The sequence below is a fragment of the Notolabrus celidotus genome, chromosome 18 (assembly GCF_009762535.1).
Source record: "Notolabrus celidotus isolate fNotCel1 chromosome 18, fNotCel1.pri, whole genome shotgun sequence".
NCBI classification, from domain to species: domain Eukaryota; kingdom Metazoa; phylum Chordata; class Actinopteri; order Labriformes; family Labridae; genus Notolabrus; species Notolabrus celidotus.
The window spans coordinates 26,138,025-26,163,131 of NC_048289.1; the positions used below are offsets into that span (position 1 = coordinate 26,138,025).

Consider the following 25,107-nt stretch of genomic DNA (forward strand, 5'->3'; position numbering starts at 1 on the left):
CTTCACAACTTCTTTGTGGAGCAGAGAAACAGCAGCAGTGGACGGCTCATCTTTCTGCGCTGCAGGACTGAGAGATACAGAAAATCATTCATCCCTGCAGCCATTAGGCTTCATAACTCTCTAGGCAATGGGAGATGAGCTGACAGACACCTGAAGTACTTGTTTTATGGGGTTTTTATAATTTTATCTGCCAGACACCTGAATTTCCCCCTTTGGAGATTAATAGAGTACATTCTATTCTATTCTACTTTAGTATTGCTAATGTTAATGTTATCTATTTTTACTTTTTGTTAGCTCGCCATCAATACAATGTTTATCCATTTTCCATTTTTAAACTGTCACTGCACTACCTGCACTGTGTACATAGGCTGTTTTTATAAAACTGTATTTTATTATATTTTATTGTATTTTATATTTAAATTTTAGATATTTAAAAGCTGGATGAGAGAAACAGTATCTCGTTTTTCCTGTATGTCTCGTACATACAGTGAAAATTGACAATAAAAACCTTTGAATCTTGAACCTTGAATCTTATGGTTTTACTTGAGCTTCCCATCCTTAGCATGAAGTCACAAGAAGAATGGCTGCTGTGGGAATATGATCCGTAGCATTACCTGCTAAACTAAAAATATAGACATCTAATGGATCCTTATACAAGGCTTTGGTCATCATAAATAACACTTTATTTTCCTTGAATTATTAGAGATGAGGTAAAAAAAAAAAAAATGTAAACAGACAGAAAGTTATTTTGAACATGGTTAAAAGGAGCCAGGTAATAAAATGGATGGGGTTGAAGTACAGATTTGGAGCACAGTCAGTGCTCAGGTTCTTTTAATAAAAATACATCACAGCTAACAAATAATGCATGAGAGATTTGACTTGCACGAAATCTGACCCTAAAAGAAGTATTCATCAGAAATGCTCAACTCTGAGTGGATAACTTTGTTTGAATAATTCAGCTCAGATGAAGGAAACAAGTCAGGCACAGGAGGGTTTTGGTAAAATATATACTTTTTTATTTATTTCTTCATACAAAGAAATCTTATGAATGTTCAGTATTTAATCATCTAGAAACATCTGTTCCATTTTTGCTTTTTGCATTGTGTAAAATTAATTCCTTTGATGTACATACCACAAAATACTCCATTTACATTTCTTTTCATCTTTGTACATACAGATTTGCTAGTCTAAATACATATTATATGTGTGTAAGACAAACATTTCTAACATTTTTTAGATCTCAGAGCTGGTTGAATAAAACTCAACCGTAGCTGATGTGGCAGCATGGAGTTGACCCAAGGGCGCCGGATGTGTTTTTTTTTATTCTTTATTTTTCAGATTTCCCCTCAGACGTGTGAACTCGACCAGAATTCAGATGCAGTTTCTCCATCAATTACAGGCAACATGACAGACTTTCCTTCCAGGATGTGACACCTTGCTACGAGAGGTCATCATAAATGCTTTATTAAAATCACACATTGCACTAAAAGGAGAGGAGGGGGGATGAAGGCTTTCTCCAGTTTAATTCTTGCAAGGAGTATCATCGCATAGGCCCCAAAGAGTTTAAATAGATGCAGTGTAACAAGCCTCCATCTCCCCTGCTAACAACCATTGGTTTGAGGCTAAACCAGGCAGCTGGTTCCAACTGGAAAATAAGAGAAGTATCTGAATTAGTGATTATCTGTTAAAACGACAGGAGCAGGTTAGCTGTGTTGGATTGGATAGTTAGAGAGGCACAACATTTTCTTTACTTCAAAAGAAAGCAGGGACAATCAAATTCAACTTTAAACTGTGACAATCTGATCTTTAAACGTGGATTTGAGGGACTTTAGTTGTGAGGATCGGTTGTGTACATTCAGTCTGAAGCCCTCCTCTGGACGCTAATCGTCCCTCCTCATTATACCTGCGATTATTATTTTTTTAATGGCCACCACATTGAGCATGCATAGCATCGCGTAGCACGGAGACACAGACGCCTCCCCGTGCCCTTAAAATAGCGTGCCACCCGCTGCAAACAGACAGGGCAGCACATCCACAAAAAAAATGATAGCCACGCATTTTCTCCTTCTTGCATATCAAGAATTCAAGTAGAAAGACGAAAACAAAGAAGCAATGCAGAGGGAAGAGCAGAGATAGAGATTCAAGCTGTGTGGAACATGATAGCAACCCAAAGGGGTTTGTTTTTTTTGGCAACAAGTAGAGAGAAGAGATCTGCTGTGGAGAGAGATGAGATGTGTGAGGATGACAAGAGTGAATAAGGCATAAAGTATATCGGCCATGGATGACGGCACATGAGGCTTTCCGACGATCACCGAAGAGGTTAGACACTAAAACCCCGCCTGAGGCTAATCTTGCTGTGTTGAGAGTGCTTCACAAAACCCTTTTCCTGTCCCTTTGATCTCTTTAGTCTGGGATCTAAGATGAGGCATCTGTTTGAAGAGGAGCTATTTCAATGAGGCGACGCCTTGGTTCTGCTGTCTGTCATCTTTATGCCTCTGCTACCTCACGCAAAGATTTTCCATTTTACCGTGGAAACAAGGCACACACTCTCCCCCTCGACAAATCAAATGCCTCTCAAGGAAATGTGATTGAGACTTTGTGTGACCTTTGAACCCAGCGGATAGGGCAGGAGCCTGGCTCTCTGCCAACGCTGCTCCTAATGGGGAGTTGGAGAGCGGAGGCTCGATCGATCTGCCTGTTACCTTTACCCGATTAGCATAATGTTAACATGGGGCCCTTATGCAGTCCGGGATGGGATTTGCCGTTTGATGGATGGGCCATTCATTAGAGCAGGCAGCAGGAGCACTGAGAATGAAAGGGCAGCTGTATACTTTAAGCATGAGTGACACAATGAGGATCAATTAGGCTTATTGATCAAGCTGTTATTGAGTGGAAAGGGACATAAGATCTGTAGCGTAGGCCGATGCAAGTGTAGGAAAATTGGATTGTAGAAAAGTTAACTGCTGTAGTGAAACGCAGACGCAGAATGACGAGGATTAAAAAGCATTATGATGTATGTGTAAATGAGGATGTACATGAAAAGGTATTCTCCACTTCTCTGTGAGCACTCTGTACCCGTAATATGGTGCTTTTTTTTTCTATATTTCCACTCTCGTTTCGACTCCAGCCGCCGCTGATTATCTGCATAACAAAGCACCGATAAATCCGCTGAGTTTACAGGACCACGAGGGAGGAGCAAGAGAACCGAAAACAACATGAGGAATGTTAAAAACAACATGTGGGCCGGATGTTATGTACAAATATGGTTAGGCAGCTTAGTGAATTAATTGCTTAGAAATAAAAATAAATTATTATAAAATAGATTTCTGTACATTTTACATATATATAGCAATATCTCCACATCTTGCCATTGAATCACAGAGGGAAAAAAAAAACTTCAACAAATTAAAAAAAAAGTCTTATGATTTTTCACATCAATCCCAACCAAAGTTATGTCCTGTCATCTGGTAGAACTTCATGTTGAAGGGCCGGTAGAAGTCCCGTAGCCTCTGCACCACCTCAGGGTCAATGTTCGGGTGGGTCCGCCCTTTGGTTTTCCCCAGGCAGTGGGGCTTGCTGCTGCCCTCGGCCTTCTTGAGGCACGGGAAACCCTTGGTCTGGTTAAAGTAAAAGTGTTTGTCTGTGATGATCCTCTTGAGTCCCAGGAAGTCCTGCACGCGGCCCAGCTCTCCGGCCGGGTCGCTGATTAGCCGCTCGCCGCTCACAAACAGGATCTGCTCCATGGGGAAGTACTGCAGCCAGTTGTCCAGGTGCTTGGCGTAGATGCCGATCTGGATGGCGCTCCAAGAGGTGTCGATGAGACCCGTAGTCCTGTTTTTGAAGGTGAGGCTCTCAAAAGAGGGAATGTCAGGCTTCTTAGAGAGAGTCTGAGTGTAGTCTGAGATAGCCCTGGTGACCGGGTCCCTCACGACCACAATCAGCTTGGTGTCCCTGGACATGGCGGAGATCCTGGCTGGAGCCTCCCTGGTCACAAAGTAGCTGGGGGTTTTCTCCATGGTGATCTGGCCTTCCAGGGTCTTGGGCATTAGATCCCTGAAACAGAATAAAATAGGAGGTTAGGAGGACGGTGAGGTGGGGTGAGATCTTGCATAATGCAATCAAGTTGATGGAGTGTACAGTGCTCTGTAATCAATGACTCACTGAGCCTGTTTAGCTTTATTACAGGGCTCTGAAAGCCTATTAGTGCGGGCAGCTCTCCAACATCAACATGCTCACTCACTCATAAGGATATCTCACTCCTGACAGAAAACAGAAAACATTTTTTTTAATCAAACACAATAATTTAGAGGAATTTCTAAACATGACGGACCCTGATTTTCACCATATTAGGGATTAGGTTAAGGGATTGCCCACCTCTGCTCAGTCTCCTAAATACTCCCCCTTCAAATTAAGCAAGCTTGATCCGTTACATGTTTCCCCCTTCATCTGATACCTCATCTTGTGTTTCAAACCCACAGCTGAATGTAATGTTTCAAAACTAAGTCAAAATGTAACCTCTGTCCTCGTACTACAGGGGGAAAAATCTCAATCTGATATGCTGACTGAAGCGCAGTGCCCCGCCTAACATCGGACCCACAAAACAAATAAGAGAATAAAAAACGCTACATTGCTGAAAGATGATGAGGCTTGTTTCACAAATGGAATCTGCTTTTTGACAAGAGTGGGTTTGGTTTTGGGTGAGTGCTGGTTGAGCTCGACACAGATACGTTACATGCAGACGTATAATCAAGAGGCACTTGAGAACAACTGGTTTTAAAAGGGGAAAGTGAGTGTGCTCTGCCCTCCCAGCGTTAGGTTTCAGAGCTGGTGGCCGACCGCAGAGACTAGATTATGGTGGAGGCGATAAGAGTGGTTTGACTGACATCGGGTATATGGATCGGCTTTCACACTCCCAAGAAGAAAGCTGGTCGGTTTGATGTGCGTGGGATCAAATTATAGAGTGTGTAAAAGAAGTGGACATGGACACTGACATCACTCATGGGTTTGTGGACCATCTTTTTGAAGCCTTGAGTTTGGTGTTTTGGTTTTTGACATGTTGCATTTTTTTGAAACCAGATGTAAGCATATTTGGAAGATACCATATTTGAATGATACCATTTTTGAATGACAACAAATTTGAATGATACCATATATGGAAGATGTAAAAGCGTCTTGAGATAACTTTTGTTGTGATTTGGTGCTGTACAAATAAAGATTGATTGATTGATTGATTGATACCATGTTTGGAAGATACCATATTTGAATACCATATTAAAATGATTACATATTTGAATGATACGAAATCTGGATGATACCATATTTAGAGGAGACCATATTTGGATGATATCATATTTGGATGATACCATATTTGGAGGAGACCATATTTGGATGATATCATATTTGGATGATACCATATTTGGAGGAGACCATATTTGGATGATACCATATTTGGAGGAGACCATATTTGGATGATACCATATTTGGATGATATCATATTTGAATGATACGAAATCTGGATGATACCATATTTGGAGGAGACCATATTTGGATGATACCATATTTGGAGGAGACCATATTTGGATGATACCCTATTTGGATGATACCATATTTGGAGGAGATCATATTTGGCCGAGACCATATTTGGGTGATACCATATCTGGATGATACCATATTTGGAAGATACCATATTTGAATGACACCATATTTAGACACGTTTTTGCATTTCTATCCTGGTTGATCATGGCCATCATGGAAGTGGCTTATCAATTTGAATTGGCCACCTTCTAATATTATTTAAAGTTGGACCATTTATTTTACATTAAAGTAGACTGTAAGTTAACAAATCAAGACAATAAGCTCATTGAGAAAACATTTACTGAAGAAAAAAGTACAACTAAAAAAGGAAGATGTTGTTTTCCTAACAGGGAGGGCTCCCACTGACGACCATTAGGACTATTACAGGTTTAAGGTAGCTCTCTCAGGCTGTATAGATCATGGGCACAGTCTCATCAGCGTCACCCATTGGTTTCTGAAGAGGCACAATTTAGCCCAACAATGGTATCTGCCATATTGGAAACGCTGACTCAACCAAGCTTTCTATCAATCTAAAAACAGGCAGAAAAGTGGAGAGGATGCCTAAAACCTCCTGACAAACAAGAACAAGGCACCAACCTGTTAGTCAACTCAACCATGCCCCATATTATGCAAATGTAGGCATACTTCTTAGCCTTAATTTACTAAAAGGGAATCGGTTATTAAACAAAATCACATTGTCATGACTAGAGACATTAGATATTGAGACGTAAGCCTTTTTTAGTACCAGGCTGTAAACATGCTTTAACATGGGACCTAATGGTGATTCCTTGACTTTTGTAACCCATTTGAAGAGGGACTGGATTTGTCACGCTTTTTTGCCTTTATTTTATTACCTGAGGTTGTGACCAAACCAGAGGTATTTGATCCATAAATGAATGTTGTTCTCACTGACTGCTCTCACTGGTGCTGGTTGGATGTAAGGGCTTTTTTAAAGGGAAACTTGGTGTATAAGAAGTATTCATTCTGCTTTGTCACAGCTCCAAATCAAAGACCATTAAACATCCACCTAAGCAAAGAAGCCGTTTACAGCACTCTACGATGGAGAAAACAAAGAAAGGAACAGATAACAGAGGTCACTGGTCTATCAGGGTGAACACACTCTTACAGATAAGACTCCTGTTAGCCTGTTGTACTTCTGTTGTTACGACTGGGGCGCCAACACGCTATTGTACTCAAGCCCATTCAAACCGTGTGTAATCCTAGACAAGAGTATTTACACACTGAGAACGGTGAAAGAAACTACTGTGTCAGTCCTGTTCTGTACAATCAGAGGTCTGTAATACTCAATTCATCCCCAGAGCTTCAGCTATTTCTCTAAAAGCTGAAATCTAGTTCATGTCCATCTCGCTCATGGCTAATTCATGAAACATCAACTCTCCATCTACTATATTTGTGTGCAAGAGAAGAGGAATGCTAAGGGAGGAGAGGAAAATACCCAGGGTAACATCAGGTAAGCAATAAAACGCCTCATGGAAATGGTGTTGGCAGATTTGTGTAATCCTAATGCAGTGCCAGTGATCTAATTATGATAATATCTTCTTGATTGCTGACACATCAGAGGGGTGAATGCAGTCCGGGGCCTGAGCTCATTAATGGAGCGTTGAAACCAAAACAGATACAGCATGTGGTTTTATGCAAGAGCCTGACAGATCCTTCCGCCGGCGGAAAACATTGCTAAAGATTTAAATGCAAACAACACACTATCAGAGCACACACACATTCATTTATCTGCCATGACTTCAAACTGTTTATGCAGCAGCTCGATTCATTTCAAGGAATACATAAACCAACTATGCAAGCTTTAAACTGCACGCTATTCGTCATTCTCCAGACGCACAAAGGCGATACTTGGTGCAAGCTTTTTTGTCATCCTTGTGCTAACATACAAAAAGAGTCCGGGGTCGACACAGAAGAGGCAAATGGCTTCCCGTCTAATCCGATTTCAAGATGACAATGCGGCGTGGAGATAGGGAGGAGGCCTGAGTTACAATGTGCATAGTGATAGATTATGCTGATCCAAGCTGAGGGAATCCTTGAGTGTTGGGGGTTGGAGGAGCGTAAAAAAAACAAGGCGATGGTTGGATTGCGAGGGAGAAAGAAAGTGGTGTGGAATCCCTTAAAAAGGCGCCAAATCTGCAAGACGGAGACCCCCCAGTAAAGAAAAAAAAACACCACCTCTTACTTGGCTCTCTCTTTCTGCAGAATAAAAAGGAGAGAAAGGGGAACAGGAGAGGGGAATTTTAGTGGGAGAGTAAGTGGCTCTTGGAGAAACAATGCCTATTATGCTCCTTTTTGATTTATGAGGTGCTGCTTTCAAAGATTCCGTCAGCAAACAGGCAATTCTGTGACACCGGGCTCCTCTTTTTTCCTGCTTTTCTTTGAAAGTGAGCCATTGTCCCTGGGCGGAGGGGTGAGCAGGGCAGTGGTCAGGGCACAGGGGCGGGGTTGGGGGCAGGGTAGAGAGGGGGCAGATAGAGGAGAAGGAAGGAGGGAGGAGGGAGGGAGGGAGAGGAGGGGAGGGGGGTGCTTACCGAAGGCTGAGTGGAGCACTTCGACGTCCTTCTCAGCCTTGAGTGAGAGAAGCCTTTTGGAGGGCTCTTTAAGTGGAACGTGTGCCCGAATTGCCCCGCAAACATCCCTCTGTTTCTCTTAGATACCAACACATCCACAGACTCCTGCTGCCTGATGCAGGGTTTGCTTTAAACTAACTTAATCACAGACAAAACTTTCCTGGTTGCTTGTGTTTAAACCATGATTTAGATCTTCACTCCTATCCCTCTGTTTCTCTGTGCACCTTTGTCCACTGAGAATACCCCCCCAAGTTTAAAGACATGCCAAAAACAGCGATAAGACACAAAGCAGAAGCCCTGTCACATAGCAGCTTCAAACAGGGGGGCCCGGCGGAGTGGCCCTTTGGCCTGTGTTTTAAAGAGCCCTCATCCCGGCGGAGATAAACAGCAGACAGGAAAAGGGTTATTTCTGTCTGATGCTTCTGCCTCCCTCCTGTCATGTTTGATTTGATGATAACAGGCTGCCACTGAGCCGTCTGTGTCACAGCATCCCTCACAAAATGACGGGGTTGTTCGGAGACAAAAGGGAAGAGCTATTTGGCGTCTGTGTGTCGATTTTTCTGTTCGATACAAAAGGGTTTCAATTGTCTCACATGTCTGGAGGTTGAAAGCATTTGAATCTCAAATTAGGGTTTGTTTATTTGAATACAGACAAATCAGGAAGCATTTTGTAGCTAAGGGGAGGGAGAGGAGAGGGTGTGGCGTTACTCTCTGAGGGGCACTGTAAGGTCTCTAAGGCGGGTAGACCCTGGAGCGGGTGACATCTTCCCAGAGGAGGTAACACGGTGCAAAACAAGAGTGTACACCAAACAAGTTGCTCCAAGGAGAGTCTGGATTCACTGGTTCTGTTTTGAGAAATCACTGCATCCACTTCCTCAAATCCTGAGTTTTCTTTACACTTTTGTCTCAAGTCCCTTCCATTGATCCCCAAGGTTCCCTCGACCCCCCCCTCCCCCCTGACAACCAGGCCTTGAGGTCCGATAGCAAAGTGACACTTCACAAGTGGGAAAGCAGGAGAGGAAGGAAATGAGTGAAGTAGCACTGAAAGAGTCCCTTTCTTTTCCAAGGGCCTCTTAACCGAGCCCTTCACATGAACCAGCCGCGGTGGACGCACAAGCAGGAAACACAAAGAAGCATCTTTATTCCTCACTGGGCGATAGGGATCTCGTCAAGCGCTCGTCCCTTCACAGTTGAACGTGCTCTTAATTGATCTTTGCACCAGAGGCAATGAGAATCCGAGTGTGGTGAATGAGCACTTTTCAAACAAAGTGCAACAAAGTGAGCCGTCCATGCATGCTAATGTGGAAGGTTTGCTGCATGGATTCATGGATTCCCTTGTAAATAAACTTTATTAATAAATCAGTGTTTATTGCCAGCTCTCAGCTCGCAGAGGGAAAAGCCTACATGCTATGAAATGGAACTAAAGAGCGCATCATGTTTATGTAACACACTCCAACACACACACACACACACACACTCAAGCTACTACAGGGGGAGGCTGGCATGCACGCCTCTGCCGACCCACTGAATATTTTCAAAGTAGCACTTAAGCATCTACAGAAGCCAGACATTTTGAAATATACTCCAATGTGCCTGCAGTCTGACATTATATTTAACCACAGAGCACGGCTCTGGCTGTAAATTAAAGAATAGAGGAGGATGGTTTATGGCGCGGAGACGGGAGAAGAGCTCCGGCTGGGCTCACAGAAGCTTCATCTGGTCTTTCTTTCAAGCACTTGGAGCAGAGTCCAGGTGTTAGAATGCGGCCACTTAAGAGGTTTGTGACAGTTCATTTCCTGGCTCAGAAGACTCACGGATCCAGAGTGAACCGGAGATCTTGCAGGAGGAGCGTTCAGAAGGGTTTCTGTGTCTTATATGTGTCTCGATGCGTGTTTTGGCAGCAAAAGCGTCTGTACTTTAGCACCTGTTGTCGAGAAAGTCTCCATTTCTACAACATCCGTCACACCTGCTTGTAACTCCATACTCGAAAAAAACTTGCCGTACGATGAACCCAAAGTGATGCAACAGCTTCATCAACCTGATCACAGTCATTTGTCAGAGCTCGTCCCCGGCCTGAGGTTTCAAATTAACAGGCTTCACTGAATAATGGTGTCACTGGAAACTCTGGAAGGTGGCTGAGTGGAAGCCCCCCCCCCCCTCCCGAATCATCCGTCAGCTGAGGGATTAATAATGCAGGCTGGCCTAGTATCACACTGTCACACAGGGATGAGGGGCCCTGCGTGGAAGAGTGTGTTTTTAAGAAGAGGGGGAGAGGCTCCTCCTTCAGATTACTAAGAGTGCTGAGTCCAAAAAGGCCTGTCAGCATGAATGGACGTATTATCTAGGATATCTGTTGCTTGACTGTTTAGAAACTCCTTTTTTGCAGAGCCAAAACTCAAACCTGAGATCGATCAACAAGTGGATCTAACTCCTTGGTCCTCAGTCTGCATTTCTAATCTAAATTTGTCACGATCCAAAATGCATTATTAGTGCATGTCCCTGTTAATGACACGTGAGGAAGGGAGGAGTTCTGGGGTAGTCCTCTAAAATGATGGTTAAGAGCTGGTGCCTTGGGTTGACTATTCCTCGTTGGACCAAATTGCTTCTGATTGCACAATTCTCAGAGATTAATAAATCCAACTCAACTCAGTAAAGGACCAAGATACAAAATCTTAAAAGGTACAGTGTGACGGACTGAAACGCTCCCTTGCTCACCCCTCTTGTAAGTGAAGTTAAGTTGGCCTTTGAGGACTAGAAGCTCCTGTGATGCATGATTTCTTACCATCAAAAACCATTGATACAAATTCTTTCAGGCACAACAACCCCTCCCTTCTTCTTCATTGTCTTCTAACCAGTTCCTTTTTGTGTAGCCACTCACTAAATACAAAGACACGTGTGTTACTAGTTTGTCCATTCTGTGCTGCTGTAGAGATCTTATGTAGATCTTTTCTTGGTGAAAACTTTCAACAGGAAAGGGAGGTTACCAATAAGATTTGAACTGAGCAAAGATAATCAAATTGGGATATTTTGAAAGCAGTGTCTACCTGGTTTACTATCTAAACTTATGGTGAGGAAGCAAAGCAAATTTCTCAAAATTGTATCACTTTAAAGTCAATGAAAAGATGTTTTGTTTTGGAACTAAAAGGGCAAATGTGCAGGGTTGGTGTTCAATCAATGGGAATGAACACCAGTGGTCCAACTGGAAAACTTGCCTACATGTGGGGAAAGATTATCTCTGTATCCAGTTTTAACAAACCATAAAGGATTGGGATACTGCTGCCAACGCTCACTCCAAAGAAGAGGAGTAGTGCTGGTTTGGGTTCGACTCCAAATGAAATAAAAGCGATACATACTTCTATGTCAGTGTTTAATCAGAACGTTTCTATCAACCAGACAGAAAGAGGGGAGTTCCAAGGGAAACGTCCACAACAGGATCCGAGGTCAAAGTGGAACGAAGCAGCTTATTTTAAGCTTATCCAGAGATATTCTGAGAGCAACGCCCGACACTGGTAGGAGTTCCTTGCCTTGTATCTTGCTCCGTGACATCTTGACACCCTACCCCCCTTTGCGCTGGACTCCTAATCTGGGTGATAAATGCAGCTCCCAGAGACCCTTAACTCCATCATGGAGTTGCACCATGTCAGAGCAGCCTGGGAATCCACTGACCCTCCATGTAAACAAAGCAGTTAACCCGGCCGATGCAACCCGTCCATCCATCATTTCTCACTCCAATCAGGGAGTCTCGCTTCTGCCAGAGCGGTCTTTCCTTTTTTTTATCATAGAGTCTCCTACAGTGTGTGTTTGAAAGAGTGTGTAGGAGAGGGAGAGTGAGTGAGGAGTCCGAAAAGATGGAGAAAAGAGGGAGTCGGGGTTGCGGTTGCAGACCATCGAAACTGGTTTTGGGCTCATACCCAGCCTGGTTTTGGAGGCAACATCAGACACTAGTGGAGCAGAATAAATAAATAGAGACCTAACCACCACGTATAATGTCATGGACTACATGTCAGACACCCCAACAGCATATTACCCCCAGCCACAGCTTCACATACCCCTCTGTCATGTCTTCAAAACACTTAACTGAGGCAGAGACATACTTCTCTTTTACCACTGTGGTCACCTCGTGATGGGCAGCATCGCACAGGCGTGACACGCACAAATTATTCAATTCAATAAGTAACTATCATTTTACCAAGTCGGAAAATCTGTTTTTAAGTATTTCTGTTGCTGCTTGGCACCTTCGGGGAAACAACGCAGGAATGTGTGGTGCCATAACGGGTTTTTCGGGGGCCTGGAACCGCATCGGCCTGTGGCCATAGGCGGCTGCCTGGAATTACCGAGTGTTAATAACCCTGCAGTGAAGCGAGGGAGCCCACCATGTGGTATAAATAAAACAGAAGAAGTTGGTGAAAGGGATGGTGGTGGCTGGAAAGAAGAAATACCTCCTCCCTCGCCCTCTTTCCCTCTCATGAATGTGCAACAGCTCACAGAAGTGTCCCTTTTTTTTTTCTTCCTGCTTACAGATACGCTGCCCAAAAAAGCTCCAGTTCCCCTCGTCTTTGAGGGAGGTGAAAGATCTCTTTGTTTTGGTAACACTTAACACAACATCTCACCGCTTTGTTTGACATGTGATACAAGAAGAGTCACCGGACACCGCCGCAACAATCGGGGCTGCTCTTTGTGCTTTGCTCGGCACCAAACTCTCACAAAACACACACCCTCTGAAATTCACCACTTGGCGTTATTACCCAGAATTTGTTTAGCACTAGTAATCCCCTCTAATCAGTGTGTTTGTGTTTGCATTTGGGTGTTTGTGGAAGGTGTTAGCGTGAAGCTAGGCACACATTCCAGCCCTCTATCAGTATCAGGGAGTGCCTGATTGACAGCTTGGACGGAATAAACACATGAACCGTGAAGGGATGAAAAACAAGAGGCCAAACAACAATGAAGGGCTGCAGGTGGAGACTCGGCTTGTGTGTGTGTGTGTGTGTGTGTGTGTGTGTGTGTGTGTGTGTGTGTGTGTGTGTGTGTGTGTGTGAGTATTTGTGTGTGTTTTTGTGCGGCTGTGCAGAGGCAGAATCAGCCATTCTGACTGATTTCCTGACACTTGACATGCACCAAGAGGCGCATGACTCCTTGATCTAGCAACAGCAAAGATGAATAAAAGATGAAACAGACTCCAGAAGAACATAGATGCCACCACCCCCCACTCCCTAGACGCAACAGAGTCACACTCTGACACACTAACACACACACACACACACTCAGAGAGAGAGAGAAGAAGAAGCGAGCTAGCTACTTTGCATCCTGTTTGAATTGGCTGTCAACCGTAACTGCCTGCACACCTTTTTGAAGACAGGTGAACTACAAAGTGTGTGTGAGAGAGAGAGAGAGGGGATTTCCTCTCTACTGTATGTCACTCAGTGAGCAGAAAATCATCTTCCTGTGTGTGTGTGTGGACTATTATTTTGCTTCCATTAATCACACTGCAGCTGTTGGTGCAGGTTAATGGTTTACAAATTCCCCAAGACAGCCTGCCTCCCGAGCTAACGTATAATTAGCTCAGTTGAGTGAGGATAGCGCCGGTCGTGACAATTAACCTGCTTCCTTCTGAGATGGAAAGAGTGGCAGCTGAAATCCTCCGGCAATCCTCCGGTTTTCTTTGGATTTCAGCCTAGATGTTGTCTCCCACAATATCTCAGAGCACCTCCAAGACAAGATAATTACTGTTACGGGTTTAACCATTTCTGCTACAAATTTCTGCCAAAAGCAGACGTGGGAGATGGAAGTTCAGGTTCAGGTTTTGGAGGTTTGTGGATTACGATGACAAATGTTTTCACCCCTCCGCTGTTTCTCTATCAGTAAGCCTCTCAGTCCGGAGTGAAACAGGATCTGCTCTGACTCTGTTCCAGACAGACGAGACGTTTTGTGAAGGGAGTGAAACAGAGAAATGGAGAGCAGACTCAAAAAACAGGGATGCTAGCTTAATGCTATGTCATCCTTTGGCTTGTAGAAGATGTATGTTTTCATAAATCTTTTCAACAACTTCATCAAGTTTATTCTTTGTCAGAGTACATCCAGGGTCAGAACGTTCCCACATAATGTAAGTATTAAATCATCAGAGGACTTTTGATTCTGATCTGGATCAAATTAAACGCACAAGGTAACAAATCACAGAGTTTCACATGCGTCAGACTTCCCCATTGTTCCTTCATATCTAACCTGCTTTGTTCAGATCAGAGAGTTACTCTATGAGCCAGATCTGCTCAAAAAAACAGTGACATCGAAAAAGTTTCAATGACAGAAAAAGACTGAAATGAAGCAACATTAAGTTAATCGATTAAAACATGCACACGTGGACAGCCGCAAGTTTCACCTCTTACTTTTAAAATGTTCATATTACTGAAGTAACACCTTCAGGATAGTATATAAAAAAAGTTCAGAGTCAGTAAAGACATACTAATAATTCCTACAATAATCAAGTTAAAATGTTCAGGGGACATGGGGCGCCTTTGGCCTATAGCGCCCCATGTACAGAGGCTACAATCTTCAACCACTCTCTACTCCTCACATTTCTCTCTCCAACTTTCCTATACAATAAAAAAAAAGGTAAAAATGTTCGAGATATCAGAGCAAGAGCATTAAGCGTAACTGAATCAACATGTCCAGGTTCAACAAGTACACATGTTGGATGAAAGGGTTGGGGTCAAGAAATGTTGTATTGGAGTAAGCATTTTCAGAGTAAGTAAGTTAGTAAGAAAAAAACATTAGCTTAACAAAATCATCAAGGAGGAGAAACCATGTCAAATCTATAAATTATTACAATTATTCACATTGTTTAAGCATCATTTTTATTTTATTCCATCTTATTTTATGTTATTTTATTTTAATTATATTCATCTGATTTATTTTTTTTATTTCATTGTAAAGATTTTATTTTATTCTACTTATTTATTTTATTGATTTTATGCGAATGATTTGATTTACATTTTTGCAAACATTTATCTGATTTTTTTAATTGATTTTATTCTAATTATTTATTTTGATTTTTATTATTTATTTGATTTGATTATTTATATTTTTTTAGTGAAACACTTTGAGCTTCATGCTTGAATGTATGAAAGGTGCTAAATAAATAAAAATACGTTTTTGAAAAATCCTCTGGGTCACAAAGTGAAAATGTTTTGAGGGACAAAGTTAAAAAAAAAATGATCAAAATGATGGCGTGCTTGTGAGTGTTCAAGTTGCATTTAAAGTAGGAGAACTTCTGGGTTTAAAAGTTCAAAGTTCAAAGTCTTCTTTATTGTCAAAAACTGCAGTATGCACCAGACATACAGAGGATTTGATATTACGAACATTATCATTAACATTAACATTAACAAAGTCTTAATTCTCAGAATCACCAAGAAAAATTGTCCAGGATTTCCAAATAGAAAACTGTTTATGATAACCAAGATGACCTACAAGTGTAACTCACTAAATTCATTCAGGGCTACAACGTGAACATGTTTGAGGTAATAGTTCACATTTTCAGGCCAAGTTACTTAAAGGTTCTCCATAAACATTTGGGGAAACTTGTAAAAATGTTCAGGGTTACTAAGTCAAAGTGTGCAGGATGAAAAAGTAGAAAATTTCAGGGCAAAGAAGTAGAAAGTTGTTGTGGACTACGTGTTTTTTTTTCTTGTATCCTAGAAAAAAATGTTCAGAATAATCAAGTGCGACCTTTAGTAAAAACTGCCCGGGACACTAGTTAAAAGGTTAAAGCACGAAGCCAATATCGCCTCACTTGTTCCTAATCCCGTGCTCTAATTTCTGACTTAAGTACAGTCAGATCTGTTTCCAACTTTTCAGATTCCCCCTGTTGCAGAAAAGCAGCAGTTTGATATCAGTGCATCAGTTTTTCTGCTTCCAGAGACACACAGCAGCTTCCAGGAGTGCCGTCTGATTCTGATCAGGAAAACAAGCGAGAGAAAAACTACTCGTGGTGGAAAATAATTGGAAGTGAGTGGAGTTTGGCCAGGTTGTCTTGGAGTTGGGCTGAAGTGTTCTTACAGGTCTTATGAGAGCCCCCGGCAGCTCTGGGAGTTCATCTAAAATGGAGAGAGTGACTAGTGTCGAGCAGCCGTGGTGCAGAGAGACAACTCAGGGCTTCTAATGAGCTCTGCTCTTTTACTGCCAGGCTAATGGAAACCTCAGGAGACCTTGGCCATTCTCGCTCTCTCTCTCTTTCTCTCTCTTTTTCTTTTTCACTGAGTGTATATGTGTCCCTTTTTTTCCCCAGAGGCGCGCACACTCTCCTGCACCTTAATGGCCACCTCTGGGACTTAATACCTGGGACACATGAAGCCTTGCAGGTTTACTGTCATCATCACTTTCTCCTCTCCTTCCACCTCCTCCTCCTCCTCTACGCTCTTTTTTAAAGACTTCCTGAACTCCACTCTCTTTAACAAGAATAATTAACAAAACCATATTAGAGAGTTTGTTTCTTCAGCCTCCAGGGGAACCTCAATAATGTGCTAAAGAGTGTTTACTTAGCGGCAATGAATGACCGTTAACTCAGGAGGGGGGGACGCCTGGTTCTGTTCTGACAACATCCAAATTATCACCTTGTTAAAGGAGGCTAATTCACACGCAGCACAGAGCGGGTTTGTACACTGCTTCCTTCCTCTGAATCTACTTCATTAGTCTTCCTCCTTCAGTGTTTTTGCTTTGACTTGCGTAGGCTGCACAAGCAAAGCCTCACTGCAGCGTCAGTCACATGTATTTGTAAGTGAATGAACCCAAACAATAGTCCACACTTTTTTGTATTTTTCTGTTTGCATCAACCGTGTGAGTGTTTGACAGCAAGTTCCTGTCAGCCTCTGTGTCTTTTATCCTCAGCTCCAGCAGGAGGTTCCTGTCTGTGGCGGCCATATTGTCTTCACCAGCGTGGGTAGAGCTCAGCAGACTCCATGGAGGAGGTAAAGTGGGGGAAAGAAAGCTGCCACTCCCCTCTCCACAGGTCTCTCCTTTCACAATTAACCGCTTGTAATTTGGGGGTAAAAGCTGCCTTTTCTCTGTTTCTCCAGCCCCCGTTGTCACTCTCTATTTCGGATGAACCATGCAAGGCTGAGGCTCTGTGAGCAAGAGAGGGCCTCCGTGTTTTTTACACACTGACCAAAAGGCTTCTCGTGGTCAGCGAGGCCTGCAGAGAACCCCGCCCAGGATCAGACAAACCGAGCATGACATGTGACACTATTCTTACACACCAGTGGAGAACGTGCACAGCTGGAGAATGGAGAGAAGCAGGGTTGAGGGATGATGTGCTGGGGGAGGAACAGAGGGGGAAACGGGGTACCACTGGTGAATAATCCACTCATTTGGGAACTCAAAGTGGAAGTTTAGCCAACACAGAGGCACAGTCTCAAACTGTTGGCCACAGCGGCGGAGGATTTGAGCAGAGGATGTGAACCTGCTGTCAGCTGGACGGTTGGCCGGCCGGGCGCTCGGTCCTCCGAGGAGCAGAGGAGTTCCAGGAATCAGGAAACAATCAGAGCGCCAAAGTATCTAATCATCTGATTTCATCTGTGTCCTCGCTGGAACTGTAACAGGGTTAGAGCCACTTAAAGATTCAGGGCTTATTGACTCTGTCATACGCCGAGTTCGAAATCAAAACCAAAGACCAGCGTCATTTATAGAAATCAGGAGGCTTAAAAAACTGTGCCGTCATGCTTTTGTTTGCTGCACAATCCCCCGTGGGACTTGTAGGATCCAGCAGCTTTCTGTAGCTCTGCAGATGGTCAGCACACACACTCTGTCAGCAAGCAGACGTGGGTCTGACCCCAGTCAAAGACCCTTAACCCAGCTCTGCACATTACCTCCAATCAGGCTTGACCAATCAATACTGGAGCTCTCCCAGAGGAGCAAACCCACAGCCACATTTGTGTCTGCGTGTTTCATTCTTTTGTGAGCGCGGATAAAAACTATTGGCGGTCTCACAGCTGAGCTTTTCTATACCTGGTGGTGTCCGACATGACGCCCCATGTATGCAAACATCAGCACTCTGATGCCTTTCACTGCTGCTCTTTGGAACCAGGTGGCCTCTTGTAGCCACACAGAGGAGGAAGAGGAAGAAGGGCGAGGTCAGTGGACGGGTCACCTATGTGGAAATCAGAGCACCCCTGCAGCGAGTAGATAAAGGGACGTGCACCCATCCAGAACTGTCCCCGACACGGCCAGGAGCTGCAGTCTGGCTCCACAGGAGGGGGGGGACCGGTCTTTAGATAACGGCTTTCACTCCGAGGAGACTTCCCTTATAGTGGAACATGATGTTTTTTAAGGGAGCCTCTTTTTTAACAATGCTCCACTTGTCCTTTTTGTGTGTGTGGCAGCAGAAGCACCCTTTAGTGACGCCGTGTCTCACTCTGTTTACCTCCTCGGTGTTTCAGCACAGATACAAAGCTTGATCAGAGACACATCCTGCTCAGGTTCAAACATAAAGACTCATGACGTTAGAGATCAGTGTGTGGCCGTGAAGTTGTTTACGTGGCCCATGCATTCAATTTGAGACATTAACAGGAAGTATTTCACAGTACTTCAGAATAAAAGCACTCTAATGTAACACATCCTACCTATACGCCTGCAGAGAACTGTCCGTACTCCCTCTCCAGCATGACCCAGGCTCCTTATTTAATGCTAAAGCCGATCCGAGGGAGGAGCACCAGCGTCAACACTGCCGGGCCCTGACAGCGAGCTCAGACCAGAGCCCGCGACACGACAGCAAAACCACACTACAGTAATTATATATCAAAGCCCCTTCATAGCCAATAGCACTAAATGGAATATGAAGAGAGCGACGTGCACCGCAGCCTGACAGAGAGGGACGAGGGCTGCAGTCAACAAGAGTTAGGGAGTAAATAAGCGTCCTCTCGCGTAGGGGAAGCTTTTACTGAGTAGAGGAGTCACACAGAGGGGACTGAATCCTGTGGAGGAACTGTGCATGGATCTAGACATTAACAAACTAACACTTTAAAGGTTAAGACAAGAGGCTTTTGAGCTTGGGAAGAGCTGGAGAGAGGTGTCCTCTTGACTGAGAAACACAGGAAACAAAACTTTTCAAAAGTCCTGAACACTCTGCAACAACTCTAGAACTTATTTCACTTTAAAGGCTTCATGAGGAAGTCAAAAAGTCTCTGATCTAATCTCAAATAAACTAAAAGTGATGGTAATTTTACTTTTAGGAGAACCTTTTCAAATTCCTAGAAAGCCTTCATTTGTTTTTTGGCTTTTCAAACTTTTATTAATTCACATTTTGCCGTTGAAACACTTTGTCTTAGTCTACATTGTTGGCCTTTTATGGATTCTTAAAAAGTAAGCATGCTATCATTTTTGGTCATTTTTTGTGCGACCTTTATTTTGTTTTTTTTTAATATTTTTTGTTGTTTTAAAGCTTTGTCTCCATGTTCAGAATTGTCTTTCTGCTTTTTAAATCTGCTGTACTGCATTGCAAACCTTTAAAAAGTGCAAAAATTCAAAAGTATTGAATTTTTTATTGTTTCAACACTTTTTCCTCCATGTTTAGAATTATCTTTCTGCTTTTGATATCCATTAAACTGCATTTAAAATGTTCTAAAAGCACACAAATCGGCTTGCTAAACATTCTAGCAGCTATTTAAAATAAAATCATCCGAGAAAAGTTGAATGTTTGCTTCAGAAAAAGTTCACACAGCTGTCCCTGACCTTTGAAACCTACTGCACATGAGTCATTAACCCTTTCAGGGATTAGCGCATTGATTTAGCCCTTATTGTATGAACTGAAGATAAGTACTTTATTAACTTATAGCTGTAGATAACAGACTTTCACCGCACAGGTGCAAACAGAAAACGTGAAATAATGAATCCCCGTTCACACCGCCCTGTTGAGCTCTGACTCTCTCTTTTTATGTCTGCCAGTGTGTGTGTGTGTGTGTGTGTTCCTTGGGGCCAGTTCATGCATGACCTCACTGGGAAAATGTGTACCTCCTGATACAAGGACCCCTCGGTCAAAAGCATGAATCATGTGTTTGTCTTTGGCACAAATAAAAACTGTCAAAGTACATCAGAAATCCACAATAAGACTTGTTATCACCACTTCCATTCAGTTTGAAACTTTCTCTCCCCCCCCCCCTCACCCCTCTCAGGAAAAAAAAAAAGTCCTTTCTGCTCGCTCCATGGCTGCCTTTACTTGGTGGAATTCCAGCTCTAAATGTGCGTCCGTTGGGGGGGAAGATGGTGCAAGCTCGTTACAAAAGTGGAGGGCAAAAAGAGAGAGATTGTGCAAATGAACAAACAGGGAGGTGAATTGCTCAACTTGCACACACATAGAAAAACACACACACACACACACACACATACACACACACACACACACGCAACCATCTATAACCGCCTCCGTAAATGACTCTCGCTGTGATCAGATCATATTCCCACAGAATACATTTCAATGCCACGCAATTGTGCCTCAGTCTGTAACATTCCTCTGATATCTGCTCCAAATGGGAAACTTGGGCGGATCAGCACTGAGCAAAGCAAACTTCTCTCCCTGTGCATCCTCTCCCATTAAAATATAACACCAGGCACTGCTTACACCAGCTGTTTGTGTCAGGAACAAAAACACACTTCCCCATAAAAGTAGATTCATCTGATTTAAAACACACCCATAAAAGCTCCTCCATAACAGACAAACAATTTCATGGATTTCACCCCGGGTAAGAGATCCCGTTGCAGCATTAAATTCCTCATTTCCAGTCCTGTCCACTGCTGAAGTTAACGAAAAATAAAACCAAAGCCTCTGCGATTGTTCTTCAAGTGAGTGAGACTGAGTGGGGCTTGTTTTTTGGCACCAACGGGGCAAAAATGGGAGTAAAATGAAAGACAATCTGCTCCCACTCTATCTCAGCAGAAAACCTTGAGTCATGACTGGAGACGTATTAGATTTCACGGCCTAAAAAGTAGCAGACAGCACTTTTCCACAACTCCCCGTCCAGGGAAGTTAGTTAAATAACGGCCTGCGTCCAAACTCTGACTTTAAAAAAAAAAAAAAAAAGATCTGCAGTAAATCTGTGTTTCTATCAAAGCAAGAGCAAGGAAGGAGCGGTGTGTTGAATTTGAATGCTCCTTGAATATTGTTGGGGCTCCCTTTCCTTGTGCAGGTTTTGCATATTTAATGGAGGGGAAAAACTGTGCTTTTCACTCAAATTTCAAAGGCTTTTTTAAGTCCTCAATTTCTTTTCTATTTTACAACTTTAGGTCAAACTTTGTGGAAGTCGCACAAAACTTAGAGACTGAAAAAACTTCATGTTTCAGAGCTTTTTTTTGGAGGCATTACTCCAGAGAGTGTGGAAACACATAAAGTAGGACTCCAATAATGAGTCTGTGAGGTTGATAAAATACAGAGAATAACACCAGACTGATCAAACACTAGTGTAATCATGTGGTATCATTATCAGGCTGTTAAATAACATTAAAAAAGCAGTAATGGAGTTCGAGAAGCTCAGGAGCTGAAGTGTTAGTGGTTTCCCTGATACACTCATTAAGCCTAACAGCACCCTCAGCTCCTCATATTAACACTTTGTTATGTAAATAATGAGGAGAATGTTAGTTTGTGGACCTCTGAAGGACGTTAAACGGTTTTTGTTGCAGGTTTTTGTCTTAAACAGGATCCTCACTTTGTGTTGCAGATGCAGTTTTTCTTGCAGTGTAGGCTTGTGAGGCCCTGGAGCCCATTCACATTACAATGGTGCAAATGGTGTGAGCCCATTCAGCTCTGTGGAAGCTTAAACGCGCGAGACAAAAACACTTTTATTCCAATTCTTTAAAATGATCTCCAAAAGCAGAAAAGGGAATTTCATACTTTTTGGATATAAGTGCAGATTGTGCAAATATTGTTCCCTATGTGAAGTGTTAGGCTGCATTACTTTACGTGGTAAGTTTAAAACATATATCTGGAGTCACATTGTCCACAGCGCACAGGCGCTCACACACATGTAACAATGGCTTATTCAGGAGCAGAACTCCACTACAGTCCCAGCAGCTGCTCCACATAAATCTACATTATTATTCTCAAAATGTTACACCCTTTAAAAAAAAGTGGAAACAAACTACACATATGATTTAAAGTGATCAGGAGAAGCCCACAGTCTCGTCACGGGTGGAGCTGCAGTGTTCCTCTGCGTCCAATAGAGATCACTGCGCATCGCAGAAACACTGAGCTCACCGAGGAACAGCCTCTCAATGTCACACAAGTCTGTACTTTAATTACAATCCCAAATAAATAAACACTGCAAGTCTGCGATCTGATCCATGCATGCATTTAATTATAATCAGCCAATTAAAAGGAAAAGAGGGGGGATCATCTGCACGAGCCAAACAGCCTGAGGTGTAAAGGGACATTACGCACAGAATGGGTCACTTTGTGGCCGTGTTTATTCTGCTTAACACGCTCAGTTCAATAACCTGTAAGTTTCTTCTTTAATTACTATCATGAAACATTTAATATGTTGAACTTTTATTAGGCTGTGTTGAAATTAATGATCCGTTTGGAGAGATTCGGCTCAGTGTATCCAAAGTGGCGATGCTTGCTCTGAAGGAATTAATTAATTATCCTCTAATGTTCTCTGTAATGTCAAAAAATGTGAATTAAAAGGAACATTTAAATGATCTAGGCTACATTATTGTCTTATAGATGAAATCAGAAGAACTGTTCAGCAGCAGCACACTGCACCCATCAATTTTATGAAGTCATAAATTAACTAAAAAAGACCAAAGTGCTCACATTTAATTAGATTTTCTGTTCTGATCATACTCAGTCTTCATCCATGCTCAGATTTAGTAAAAGAGTTAGTTTTACCTGTACCACTCCAGTCCGTTGTCATAGTTTCTGTCAAAGAAGTGCGGCTCAGCTCCCACGGCTCTGATGTCCGGATGAACCCGCAGAAACTCCAGCAGAGCCCGGGTCCCTCCTTTCTTCACCCCGATGATGATCGCCTGCGGCAGCTTCTTGCTCCCGGATCCGTTGGAGAAGCTGGACATGGCGCTGGGCTCCGGCGCTCTCTGCTGCAGGTCTTCCCGCACCTCGTCCCAGTCCGTGTCCAGCTCGTTATTGAGCAGGTCCCTGGACGCGGCGGTCCTGATGGACGGCTCCTCGTAGTCGCTCTCTATATCCTCCCACGGCTGCGGTTTAGCCAGCAGTCTGGACACCAGGTCCGTCCTGCCGCTCTCTGTCCTCTTCCCCAGCCCGGAACCAGTCTCCTTAGCCCGGTAACCTTCCACCACCAAACTTGGCATGGTGGAGCAGTAGCCCACGCAGGAGTACAGCATGTAAACCCAGATGAAAAACATGATGCTGAGGAGGAGTAGTTTCTTCTTCACAGGGCTGGACCAGGGGGCATACAGGCTGTGACAAACCGGGCTATATTCCATAAGCCTGTCGGTTAGAAATCACCTCCCAGCGGCGCATAGTGCCCAACTCACTCCTGGTGGCACCTCGGCAATCCACGCAGAATCAAACACATGCTCACCTGACTCTAATATAAATAAAACTCACAATTAAAAAACACAACTACTCTAAATAAACCCAGAGAGCATCATACATCCAGGAATGAAGAGGTATGGAGGAAGTTTGAGTCATATTTGAGGCTACAGAGTGGCACATTGCTCCATGGTGCGTCTCCAAAGCTCATCTCAGGTTTGTTAAAGCTGCCGTTGGAGCAGGAGACCTTATAGAGACACACGCATGTAAGTGACAGCTGTGGTGTCCAATAGCAGCACGGGGAGTAAATATGCAGCCGTGTGTTGATAGAAGAGGGCCAATCAGAGGAGGAGAGGGGCGGTCCGGGCCGTGGGAGTCTCGGTGCGGAGAAGGCGCGTGTGTGTTAGGGAGTCTGCTGAGAGTTTGGAAACTTTCTTATTGGGCACAGAAGGTAATTATCTCGCGTTTCTTATGAGGCTGACATATCGTACAAATGAGTTTAGATGACTTTAAGGGAGTCCTGCAGATTTATTCTGACACTTTTACGCGTGGTTTAATTCATTGAGACAACTTTTTTTTACCAAAACAAGAAACAAGAAGAAATCAAACACAGCGACTTTAAGAGATTTGGAAATGAAATTAATATTCAAAATTTGTATTTTGAATATTAAAACTGGAAGTTAATTATAAAAACAAAGAGCGTCACTTTTGGAAGAGTTTGACTTGAGCGTCTAAAACTTAAAAAGAACTAGTGTAGGTCACATGCTGTTAGTTTCAGCTCTTTTTTTATTTGCATAATAAAGAAAAAAAACTTCTTAAATTAATCCTTCATTAAAAAATCCCATTAAATTAAATATGTAATTAATTATATAATTACTCACAATTGTATCTGCTCACTTTGGATTGGTAAAAAACTCCCCTTTAGCTTTAATAACAAAAGTTAGTGTACATAATATATTGTTAAATCATTGATGGTTAATTTGCAGGAAAGAAGAACAACTTTTTTGCAGTTTCTTCTTAAACTTTCTTTCTTTTTTTGCCATTACAGAGTATGTTTTCATTTAAAGCGTCTTTATGTTGCCTTTAAAGTCATGTTTTTAATTAAGGCAGCTTTATTTCCAGAATAATTGGACGCTGTTAACCCTTAGTTTACTATGATAGGCCTGTTGCCAACTTTTTCGACAGGTTGATTTGCCTTTATTTGTTTTAACGACAGAGACGCCTCTACTTTTCTATTATTAACCTTTAACTTCCAATAGTTGTGTGACTTTTGCCAAATTCTAATTCTGCTAAAATCTGGCTTAGTCACATTTATTTATGTCTTTAAAAAGTACTTTTCTTTGTACAGAAAGTATGTTCACTTAGAATTTGTATTTTTATGTGTCTACATTTACTGTCTTGTTGTTAAGTACCGGTATTCCAATCCTTGTGTGTGATCTCACTTGGCAGTAAAGCTTT

The 25,107-nt window shown here is 42.8% G+C and overlaps 1 protein-coding gene across 1 annotated transcript; it reads right to left on the reverse strand.

Annotated features, from left to right (window-relative positions):
* Positions 1–1,228: 1,228 nt before the first annotated feature.
* LOC117829709 (heparan sulfate glucosamine 3-O-sulfotransferase 3B1-like) lies at positions 1,229–23,872 on the reverse strand. Its single transcript, XM_034707339.1, has 2 exons — positions 23,029–23,872; positions 1,229–4,053 (listed from the first exon to the last, which is right to left on the reverse strand). The coding sequence occupies exons 1-2, from the start codon at positions 23,598–23,600 to the stop codon at positions 3,435–3,437; spliced, it is 1,191 nt and encodes a 396-aa protein (XP_034563230.1). The 5' UTR covers positions 23,601–23,872; the 3' UTR covers positions 1,229–3,434.
* Positions 23,873–25,107: the final 1,235 nt, after the last annotated feature.

What these genes read in the sequence shown, in the direction of transcription:
- LOC117829709 (XM_034707339.1), bottom strand. Translation starts at nt 23,600, where the DNA reads ATGGAATATAGCCCGGTTTGTCACAGCCTGTATGCCCCCTGGTCCAGC. An exon ending in AACGGACTGGAGTGGTACAG is followed by an intron (nt 4,054 to 23,028) that starts GTAAAACTAACT and finishes ATTCTGTTTCAG; the next exon opens with GGATCTAATGCCCAAGACCC.